Genomic DNA, 12,138 nt, shown 5'->3' with positions numbered 1-12,138 from the left:
TCCACAGTCTAACTGCTCTTACAGTAAAAAACCCTTTTCTATGTTGGTGATGATACCTGCTTTCCTCTAAACGCAACAAATGCCCTCTTGTTACCGTCGTAGTCCTGGGTATAAACAGATCCTTGGAGAGATCCTTGTATTGTCCCCTCATGTATTTATACATAGCTATTTGGTCGCTCCTTAACCTTCTTTTTTCTAGAGAAAATAATCCCAATTTGGATAGCCTCTCTGTGTATTCCAGTCCCGTCATTCCATGTATTAGTTTAGTTGCTCTTCTTTGAACCCCCTCCAGTACTGTAACATCTTTCCTGAGCACCGGTGACCAGAATTGTGTGCAGTATTCCATGTGGGGCCTGACTAGTGCCTTACATAATGGAAGGATAATGTTCTCGTCCTTAGCCCCTATACCTCTTTTAATGCACCCCAAGACTTTATTTGCCTTTGCAGCAGCTGACTGGCATTGGTTACTCCAGTTTAGTCTACAATCCACTAGTACACCCAGGTATTTTTCCATATCACTTTTCCCTAGCAGTACCCCATTAAGTGTATATTGTTAACATCCATTTTTGCTGCCCATGTGCATAACTTCACTTTTATCAACATTGAACTTCATTTGCCATTTTTCTGCCCAAGCCCCCAGCTTATCCAGGTCCGTTTGTAGCCGTACATTGTCCTCCGTTGCATTAATTAAATTGTATAATTTTGTGTCATCTGCAAATATTGATATTTTGCTGTGCAGACCCTCTATCAGGTCGTTGATAAATATATTGAACAGAATGGGGCCTAATACTGAACCCTGTGGCACCCCACTAGCGACTATGGCCCAATCAGAGTACGAACCATTTATTACCACCCTCTGCTTTCTATCATTGAGACAATTCTTTACCCAATTACACACGTTTTCACTCAATCCGAGCTGTCTCTTTTGTATATTAGCCTATTATGAGGCACGGTGTCAAATGCTTTAGAGAAGTCCGGATATACAAGATCAATAGATTCTCCCAGGTCCAGCCTAGAGCTTACTTCATCGTAGAAACTGATTAGATTTGTCTGACATGAGCGATCCTTCATGAATCCATGCTGGTGAGGAGTTATTCCCTTGTTCTCCTTGAGGTACTCATCAATGGCGTCTCTCAGAATCCCCTCGAAAATGTTTCCCGTTACTGAAGTGAGACTTACTGGCCTGTAGTTACCAGGCTCACTTTTGGTCCCCTTTTTGTAAATTGGAACCACAGTGGCAATGCGCCAATCTAATGGTACAACACTGGTCTTGATAGTGTCTAGAAATATTAGATATAGCGCCCTAGCTATCTTATCACTTAGTTCCCTTAGTATCCTTGGGTCTATTCCATCTGGGCCTGGCGGTTTATCGATTTTAATCTTCTTTAATCGGTTCCGCACTTCCTCTTGCGTTAAGTATGACATATTTTGTGAGGGATTCATTTTATTCCCCTGCATCTCGTGTGGCATTTCCTTTTCTTTTGTGAATACGCTTGAAAAGAAACTATTTAATAGATTTGCCTTCCCTCCATCATCTTCAATGATTTCCCCTGCATTATTTGTTAAAGAGCCAGTGCTCTCCCTGCAAATCCTTTTGCTGTTGATATAGTTGAAAAATAGTTTCGGGTTGTTTTTGCTCTCTTTAGCGATCAGTCTTTCTGCCTCCTCCTTGGCAATTTTAATCCTATCTTTGCATATTTTGTTTTTTTCCCTGTACGATTTTAGCGCTTCTTCGCTGCCTTCATGCTTTAGTAGTTTGAACGCTTTCTTTTTTTTGTTTATTGCCCCTCTTACCATCTTGTCGAGTTACATTGGTTTTCTTTTAGTTGAGATTCTTTTATTTTTAAAGGGAATGAACTGCTCGCATGAGGTGATTAGGATCCTTTTAAACTTTTCCCATTTGTCCTCTGTACTGTTATTTTTGAGGACGTTGTCCCATTTAATGTTACCGATAGTAGTTCTAAGCTGATCAAATTTTGCTTTACTAAAGTTTAGTTTGTTTGTCACTCCCTGATAAGGCTTCTTATTGAAAGCCATCTGGAAGTTGATTATATTGTGGTCACTGTTCCCCAAGTGCCCCTCAACCTGTACCCCCTTTATTCGGTCCGGTTTGTTAGTGAGTACTAGGTCCAGAATGGCCCTCCCTCTCGTTGGTTCCTGCACAAGTTGGTTCAGGTAATTGTCTTTAATTACTCTCAAGAACTTATCACCCCTGTGAGATTTGCAGGTTTCGTTCTCCCATGTTATATCTGGATAATTAAAGTCCCCTATGATAATTACTTCATTGCGGTTTGACATCTCTTCTATCTGCCTTAATAGTAAGTTTTCAGTTTCTTCTGCTACTTTTGCTGGTCTATAGAAAACCCCTATCAAGATTTTGTTATTTTTTTCTCCCTTTATTTCTACCCACAGAGATTCCACCTGTTCTTCTCCTCCTCCTATATCCTCCCATAGTCTCGGCTTTAAGTACGATTTAACGTACAGACATACCCCTCCCCCTTTCTGGTTCCTTCGGTCTCTTCTGAAGAGATTGTACCCCTGTAAATTCGCCGCCCAATCGCACTTATCATCAAGCCATGTTTCCGTTATTCCGACTATATCATAATTTTCATCGGCCATTCTCACTTCAAGCTCACCCACTTTACCGATCAGACTTCTTGCATTCGTGGTCATACAAATTATATCATTTTTTTGGTTCTTTAAATTCGTTTTGTTGCTATTCGTACTAATGGCTGATCTAACAGTTCTAACTTACTAACCCCACCCCCTGCTCGACCCCCATTCCCCTTGCTTAGACCCGGGTCGCTAGCTACACTGGCTACCCCACTATTTTGCTTTTTGCCCTCCCCCAGTCCCTAGTTTAAACACTCCTCCAGCCTTCTAGCCATCTTTTCCCCCAGCACAGCTGCACCCTCCCCTTTAAGATGCAGCCCGTCCCTACGGTAGAGCCTGTAGCCGACAGCAAAGTAGGCCCAGTTCTCCAGGAACCCAAATCCCTCCTTCTTACACCAACTTCGAAGCCACTTGTTTACCTCCCTAAGATCCTGCTGCCTTTCTAGTGTGGCTTTAGGTGCAGGTAGTATTCTAGAGAAAACTACCCTGGAGGTCCTCGCCCTAAGCTTGGATCCTAAGTCCCTGAAATCACTTTTGAGGGCCCTCCATCGACCTCTAATTTGTTCATTAGTGCCAACGTGCACCATGACCGCTGGATCCTCACCAGCCCCTCCCAGTAATCTGTCAATCCGATCCGCGATGTGACGAACTCGAGCGCCAGGAAGACAACACACTGTTCGACAATCCCGGTCTTTATGGCAGATTGCCCTATCTGTCCCCCTTATAATTGAGTCCCCCACCACTAGGACCTGTCTAGCCTGCCCTGCGCTCCCCGTCCCACTGGAGCAGTCATCTGCCTGGCGTTCAGAGGGCATGTCGTGCTGCAGCGGTGCTGGCTCTGTAATGGCATCCCCCTCATCTGCCAACTTTGCAAACTTGTTTGGTTGTGCCACTTCAGGACTAGCCTCCCTGGTTCTCTTCCCTCAACCCCTTCTTCTTTCTGTCACCCAGCTTCTTGCCTGCTCCCCCTGCTCTTCCGTACTACCATCTGCCCCAGCCTCTACCCCAGCAACTGCCTGCTCAGTGAGCAGCAAACTCCTTTCCATGTTGTCAATGGCTCTCAGTGTTGCCAGTTGCTCATTTAGATCCAGGATTTGGGCTTCTAAATGTGCGACGTGCACGCATCTTGCGCAACAGTATGCACCCTTGCACAAGTAGCACACTCGATGAGATTGCCAGGCATGGAGCTCATCCTAATAGGGATCTACAATTTACTTGTGGAAGTAGTGAAGATAGACTTGTTCACACTCCGCTCACGCGCTGCCGCCTCCGCGCAATCACTCATACGCAACCGCTCTGCGCAACCGCTCACCCGCTGGCACCTCTGCCCATCGCTCATGCACAACCACTCACGCGCTGCCGCTCCTTGCTGCCGCCTCTGCACAACCGCTCTCACACTGACGCTTGCACGCAACCGCTCACACACTGACGCGCAATGGCTCACTTGCTGCCGCCTCTGCGCAACCGCTCACACACTGAGGCTCACTCGCTGCCTCCTCTGAGCAACTGCTCACAAACTGACACTCACTCGCAACCGCTCACTCGCTGCCGCCTCTGCGTAACCGCTCACACACTGACGCTCGCACGCAACCGCTCACACGATTTCCCCCCCCCTCACAAACACTTAGACCCACAGACACACACACTTACACTAGGTACACAGAAGACACACTAGATACACAGAAGACACACACTTAGATTCACACACACACACAGAAGATACTTATCGGTTCCTTTTACAGCTCCTCCGCAGTTCTGGTGACATCACCTGCTCTCCCGGCGGCTGCTCTCCCGGCTCTCACTCTGCCCTCCTGTTGTTCCGGGACCTGCTGCTCCGCTTCTGTTTCTGCTCCACCGGACAATCCTCCTGCCGGCGCCCCCTCGGTCTCCTGGTGGCCTCCGGGCGCCAGTATCGGCTCCTGCGCCGCTCCGGTGTCCCCTTCTGCCCCCCGCTCGTGCTTCTGCCTCGAGCGTGCTGCTACTGGCGTCTCTTCCTCAGTGTTTTGCCATCAGAGCATTTGCTCTCAAAAACAACCCAGAAGTTCACTCGGAAAATATTTAAAGGTTTTCAATCCATTACATGGATTATTAAATGACACAGTTAAAAAATACAACTCATCCTGCATTTTTTTGTCACAGAAAATGAGTAGCTTTTAATGAGAATCTTCAACATAGCCTATACAGTGCAGACATTTTCCCACATGCGGGAATCTGTAACTAGTTTCAGAACATTTTGGCATAATGGTGTCCATACATAAAGGGTGGTAGTGTGCTGTGCAGCCGAAACCATGAGGTAAAACCGCGCACAGTTTTTCAGTGAATTGACGCAGTTTGGTGAGGCAGTTTTTGGCTGTACAGCTTACGCTGAAACATACTTAAACCACAATCTCTTTTACAGATGCCACGGCTGTAAATTACATCACAAAACCATGGCAATTTGTGGTCCAGGTGGGTGCGGTTTTGCAGCATGGTGCACTACTGCCCTATGGCTGCATTATGTACTAGGATAGTAGGATCCTAAAAGAGAAATACTTTACCAATGAAATTGTTCCATCTTCCAGATTCAGAACATACACCTTGATTTATTGCAGACAACAGCCAGTTAAACAATCTGGTAAAAAAAGGGACAAAACTAATATTAGCTTTTAACAACATTTCACATTTTAAAGTTTCTTGATAATACAGTAGTTCTGTTTCACTGTCAAACACGTAACCTATTTAGCTCAAACAGTCGGATGACCTGTTGATTTTGCTTATGTTACATTAGTATGAACAGAATTAAAAAGAAAATACATTCACACAAAACCAGGTGTTCTTCAGAGGGAAATCAAAATCAGAAAGTTAGGGTGGTTTCACACCCGCATTTGGAGTCCTTTTGAAACTAATCAGTTTTTAACTGAATGTGGAATGATTACAAACTGAAGCAGAAGTGATGCTTGCAATATTATCTGATTATTGGATATGCAGGTCATTGCACATTCCATAAGTTTCACTCTGGGAGGTCTGACAGAACACTTCCTCCAAGCCAGCACAATGCGCGCAATACACACTCCTGGGCTGGTAGGTGGTGGAAGAGCTTCTTCTTTCCTCCTCCTCTTTCTCTGCTTAGCTTTTCTTCCCTCCTCCTTTGCTTCCCTCTCCCTCGGAGGTCACTTATTGTTTTGCTTTGCAGTGTACTGTTAAAAAGGATGCCTTCAACACTGAAGGCAGACAGAAGCCGTTCAGTTTGCTTCCTCCTGTCAATGACTTTAATCCTAAAAACAAAATGGAAAGGTGCTATCCTTTCGACTTCCGCTTTTTTGGGTGGGATCAATGCTGCAAGTTGTGTTTATTTTTCCATAAAAAAAAAACAGGAAGCGAACGGAATGGAACGGAGTCAAATTGAAGCCAAACGTACAGCAAAGAAATGCATTGCTGTCCATGGGTTCAGTTTTTTTATTTAAAAAAATGGAAAACAAATTCTAGGGGATAGACGCAATTGTGAAATCTCCCTTATATTTATATTTTTTTACCACCAATACATGATCTTACAACGGTTATTGAGGGATTTTAGATCAGTAGCAATGTTTTTTACAGCAGTCTAGCCTAAGGCCGCCTGCAGACGGCCAGGTCGGATCCCGCTGCCAGATTTCTGGCAGCGGTACCTGACCTGAGCCCCTGCAGTGACCAGTGTGGCGCTCACCTGCTCCCGCGGCTCAGGCTCTGTGATGAGACCCACACAGAAATACAGCATGCCGCAATTTGTTTTCCGCGTGTGATTTCACGGGGACAAATCGTGGCCATCTGCCTAGGATTGCGTTTTGTAACGCAATCCTATGGCAGCTTCCATGGGCGGAAATTCTGCGGGAAATCCTGCCACGGAATTTCTGCCCGTGTGCAGGAGGCTTAAAGCTTCCACAGGACTCCTGTATTGGAAAGAGTCAAGGATAACCTGTCCACTCGCCAAAAAGAAAAGTAAATGTCAATGTAGCATAGTTCAGCCTATTACCCCCCCAATGTTTATCTAGAGGAAAGCAAAAAAGCCCCAATGGAATTTTTAACCTCAGGAAGGAGGCGTTACATGACACTCATTTAGCTGTTCTTAAAGAAATAAAATTTGCTAAGACTAACAAAAAAATATCTTTAAAATGTTAATATATGAATTTTAAACTTAAATTTAAGTAATTCACCTTGGAAGGAGATTTATTTCTTTTTGCTATACATTTGTGTTTTATATGTTTAAAGGGGTTGTCCCGCGAAAGCAAGTGGGGTTCAGCACTTCTGTATGGCCATATTAATGCACTTTGTAACATACATCGTGCTTTAAATATTGGCCATACGGAAGTTATACACTTACCCCCTCCGGTGTTGGCGTCCCCGTCTCCATGGCGACGATCAAACCTCTTCTCTGGTCGCACGAACAGTCGGGTTTGCGCAGTGAGCTGCTGGATGTGTCCGGGCTGACGAGCTGCGTCCTGGCTCCTCCCTCTGCTCCGCGTCATCGTAGCTCCGCCTCCGTCATGTGGTGCTGATCAGCCAATGAGGTGTCTGTAATCGGCAGTGGAACGCAGACTGCAGAAGAACATCCACGGTGCACCATGGGAGAAGACTCGCGGTGCACCATGGGAGACGACCAGCGGCGCCATCTTTGAAAGAAGAATCTTCAAAGCTGCAGAACGGGGATCCAGGTAAGTGAATCTTTCTTTTTTTAAATAACAAATGGATGCGTTTTTACTGTCTACTAATGTGGGGTCTGTGTAAAAAAAATTTTTAGGTTTTGGCGCGGGACAACCCCTTTAAGGCATTGCATAGTGTGCATATATATATTTGAGTGGATGGTGCAGCAATATGTGATTCAATATTATTCAAAACTAGCTTTGTTGTCACCAGGGCCTCCTATACGATAGATTTACATGGACTGTACCACACGGGTCCTTTACAGGAAAACCGAAACGGATATCACAGTTCACACAGTTATAATGAAGAGGACAGTTCAGCCTCCCAACTGTATACTTAGTGACTTTAGCTTATTTAGGAGACTATAGAAGGTAATGATAATCACACCGTCCTCCCAGCAGGCAGAGGGTTATTGAAAAAAACACAACTGAGGGGGTTTAATAACAGGGGGTCAATACAAAGCTCTCTCAATGATCTACCTATACCAGAAACTATAACAAAGGGGCATCTGACATAGGATACATTGAAAGGGGATCATTAGTATATTGTGAGGGCATGTGTATATATTGCTATATGTTTTTATATCTTTATACCTGCGTGCAAATTCTATGCAATGCTTTGTGACAAAAAAACTTAATATTACCCTGACAATATGAATAGAGCAAAATTTAACTTGACTCTGCTAACTTTCAGCAGCATCTTACTTTAAGCCATAGAAAATCAGTTTTTATTTTATCACAAAAAAATCATTTTAAGCAACTGAACTGGCAAATAAACTATGGCGTTTAAAGTTATCTTAACCCCTTAGTGACCACACTAGAGTCTTTTTACGTCCTGCCGTTGCAGGACGTGTATGAAGGGAGAAAGTGCTGCTATCTCCTTCCATACATCGCAGGTGTCAGCTGTTAATTACAGCTGACACCTGCAGGCAACAGCCCCGTTCGGCCACCCGGACAATCGGGGCTGTTAACCCTTTAAATGCCGCTGTCAAATCTGACAGCAGCATTTAAAATCCCCCAAACAATGTTCGGGGGTCCCTTACGGCCCCCCCGCGGTGAGATCGGGAGAGCTGTGCGGGTGTCAGGGCAGCCGGGATCCTTATTAAAGACCCCAGGGCTGTCATGGCAGAATGCCTATCAAGCCATCCCCGTGGGGTGGCTTGATAGGCTGCATGTCAAAATACAGTATAATGTAATGCTATTGCATTACATCATAATGCATAAGCGATCTAAGCAATCGCTGGTTGTGCTCCCCCAGGAGTACTAAAAGAAAAAGTAAAAATAAAAATAATAAAGTTTTATTTATTTATTTATTTTTTTTAAGTAATAGAAGTTAAAATAAAACCCTTTTACCATATTGACAATAAAAAATCTAAATAATAAAACAAAAATACATGTTTGATATCACTGCGTTTGTAGAAGTCTGTTCTATCAAAATAATGCATTATTTACCTCACATGGTGAACGTCGTCCGAAAAAAAAAAAAAATGTCAGAAATGCGCTTTTTTGTTCACACCGTTGCCAAGAAATAAAATCTAATAAAAAGCGATCAAAAACTCCTATGTATTCCAAAATAATACCAACGGAAACTGCAGGACATACCACACAACTATATCGAAAAATAAAAAAGTTATTGTGCGCAGAAGATGGAGACAGAAAATAATTTAAAAAAATATATAAGTAGTACAGCAAAAAAAACTATACAAGTTTGGTATCGTAGTAATCGTACTGACTCATAGAATAAAGTTATCGTGTCATTTTTGTTGCAGTTTTTGCGCTGCAGAAACAAGACGCACTAAAAGATGACAGAAAGTTTTTTTTTCCATTTTTCTCCACTTAGAATTTTGTAAAAGTTTTTTAGTACATTATATGGTACATTAAATAGTACCATTGAAAAATACAACTTGTCCCACAAAAAACAAGCCCTCATACAGCTACGTCGATGGATAAATAAAGGAGTTATGATTTTTTAAAAGGGGGGAGGAAAAAACGAAAATGGAAAAAAGCAAAAAAGTGTGGTCACTAAGGGGTTAATGTATTAAGAGTCAAGTTAAACTTTGCTACATTTGCCAACTACAGATGCAGCAAAGTTTAATGTGAATTTTACCTCACTGTGCCATAGTTTGTTTACCCTTTTAATTACTTTACAAACCCTTTGTACTGATAAAAGAACAACAAGATAACTTTCTGCCACAAGTTATCAAAGACAAATTCAAATCTGTTACATCTGTATGTACTGTATGTATGCTACACATACATCCAATGGTGGATTATAAAATAGGGGCAACTGGGGCGACCACACTGGGCCCAAGCCTTTAGGGGTGCCTTCTGCCATCCCAAATACCCCCTACTGTAATCCAGATTGCTAAAGCTTCAGCTGCAGGCAGAGGGAGTGGTTAAACTCATAAGTACTCTCACAACCTTCCATCTGTTTTCAAATCTCACAGGTGCACGGCAGGACTTAATCAGTTCTTCCCCTTCCCAGCCTTCTACTCCAAGCACAGTGAGTGCCAAGGAGAGGGGTGATGAAGTACTACGGTACACCTGTGAACTCCAGTGCAGCAGAGAGAGAAGGTTGTGTGTAGTCTACCATGGCCACTCTCCCTAACTATTTTGGACACAGAGAGGCCCCTAGTACTAATTAAGGCCACTGAGAATGTTGTTATTATAATTAGGGAACACTGGAGGACCTATTACTAACTGGGTTTACAGAGGGTATCATATTTATCAGTTGTGTAACTTGCAGAAAATTAAAGACCATGGATCCTAGGTGTAACCATTTTGACCAGAAAGATTGTTGATAGAGATGAGCGAGCACCAAAATGCTCGAGTGCTCGTTACTCGAGTCGAACTTCCCGCAATGCTCGAGGGTTCGTTTCGAGTAACGAACCCCATTAAAGTCAATGGGCGACTCGAGCATTTTTGTATATCGCCGATGCTCACTAAGGTTTTCATTTGTGAAAATCTGGGAAATTCACGAAAGTGATGGGAACGACACAGAAACGGATAGGGCAGGCGAGGGGCTACATGTTGGGCTGCATTTCAAGTTCCCAGGTCCCATTATTAGGCCACAATAGCGGCAAGAGTGCCCCCCCCCCCCCCCCCGCACTGTCAGCATAAAGATCGTTCTCCTCTTCCACAGCTGTAACAGCTGTGGCAGAGAAGAATGATGTTAGCCCATTGAATTCAATGGAGCCGGCAATACAGCCGGCTCCATTGAAAGCAATGGGCTGCCGGCGAGCGCGGGATGAATTTTCGGGAAGGGCTTAAAAATATAAGCCCTTACCTGAAAATCATCCTTAAATGTGTAAAAATAAAAAAAAAATGTATACTCACCTTTCCGCTGAAGCTGGAGTTCAGCCGCGTCTGGTCGGCAGTTCTCCTGAACTGCTCTCTGTAGTATTCAGCAGCCGAAGATTTAAAATCCCCGCCTGCTGAATGAGCTGCCTCTGATTGGTCACAGCCTCACCAATCAGAGGCAGCACTCACCCATTCATGAATGGGTGTGAGTGAGAGCTGCCTCTGATTGGTGAGGCTGTGACCAATCAGAGGCAGCTCATTCAGCAGGCGGGGATTTTAAATCCCCGGCTGCTGATAGATCAGCAGTTCAGCACCATAGTGCAGGGGACAGCAGGAGAAGACGCGGCTGTGCCCCGGCAGCTGAAGGGAGGGGAGTATCTATTTTTTTTTTTTTTTTTTTACTATTTTAAAAGGCTTTTCAGGGAAGGGCTTATGAAGCCCTTCCCTACAAAGCCACTAACAGCTGCCGGGGCTCAGGGGGGACTTCTGCCGCTGTCCCTGGCTCTGTAGCGCTGCGGAGCAATTCAGCCAACCACAATCAGATCTACCAGTAGGTGGGGATTTTAAATCCCCAGCTGCTGATAGCTCAGAACTACAGAGCCTGGGACAGCGCTAGAAGTTGCGACTGAGCCCCAGCAGCTGAAGGGAGGTGAGAATTATTTTTTTTATTTTTTGCACTATTTTAAATGGCTTTTCAGGGAAGGGCTTATGAAGCCCTTCCCTGAAAAGCCATTGACAGGATGCTGGCAGCAGGATTCTCTACCGCAGCTGTCATGTGTGACAGCTGCGGTTGAGAATTGAAGAATTCCTTTTGCTACATCTGCCATAGATGTGGCAGATGTAGCAGCAGGGAATTCTTTTAACTAGCGGGGGTGATGGATACATCTGCCGCATGCTGCAGATGTGTTCTTCATGCCCGCGGGGGTCACAGAAGCGGCGGAGAGGTAAGTTTTTTTAAATTCTTTTTTTTGTTTTGCACTAAAACATGCTTTATATGTAAAGCCCTTCCCTGGAAAAGAATGCAAGGGACCGGCAGAGCATTGTTTTCAATGGAGCCGCCGGCAGCAGCCGCGGCTCCATTGACAACAAGCACGCAGTGCAAGGAGGGGGTCTCACTCCCGTGCTCGCTGGCAGCCCATTGCTTTCAATACAGCCGACTCCATTGAATTCAATGGGCGAGCATCATTCTTCTCTGCCACAGCTGTTACAGCTGTGGCACAGGAGAATGATCATTGTAGTATATGTTCTCAATGGGGTCGTTGCTGCTGCCGCCGGCCCCATTGAGCGCATATAGAGAACACAAGGAATCGCAGATAGCCGCAATCTGCGATTTCTCGTGTCCTATAATTTATCGGACATCCGCATAAAAAGCGGCCATGTGGCCGATACCATTGCAAAGCAATGGTTCTAAATATGCGCAGATCGCGTGCGCATGCGCAAATCGCGGGAAAAAACGCCCGTGTGACCGAGGCCTAAAGACGACTTTAAGCGTTTTTGAGTGAGAATCGTTGGGTCTAAATGAACCTTTACTCTGCCACAGAATACGTCTGTATATCTTTGTGTAACAAGG

General features: G+C 44.5%; 1 protein-coding gene across 2 annotated transcripts in view; it reads right to left on the bottom strand.

Moving 5' to 3' along the window:
• Window positions 1–12,138, bottom strand: part of MYO19 (myosin XIX) — a 343,753-nt gene that overhangs the window by 146,164 nt on the left and 185,451 nt on the right. For both annotated transcript variants that reach the window (XR_010786633.1, XM_066578554.1), the window contains exon 12: window positions 5,151–5,224. Coding sequence is in view for 1 of the 2 variants with exons in the window: in XM_066578554.1 (XP_066434651.1) it covers window positions 5,151–5,224 (74 nt within the window). In the remaining variant the exon portion in view is untranslated. The remainder of the gene's footprint in view (window positions 1–5,150; window positions 5,225–12,138) is intronic.

This window comes from Eleutherodactylus coqui, chromosome 1 (genome assembly GCF_035609145.1).
Source record: "Eleutherodactylus coqui strain aEleCoq1 chromosome 1, aEleCoq1.hap1, whole genome shotgun sequence".
Classification (NCBI taxonomy): domain Eukaryota; kingdom Metazoa; phylum Chordata; class Amphibia; order Anura; family Eleutherodactylidae; genus Eleutherodactylus; species Eleutherodactylus coqui.
This window is presented reverse-complemented; position numbering and strand designations above follow the sequence as displayed.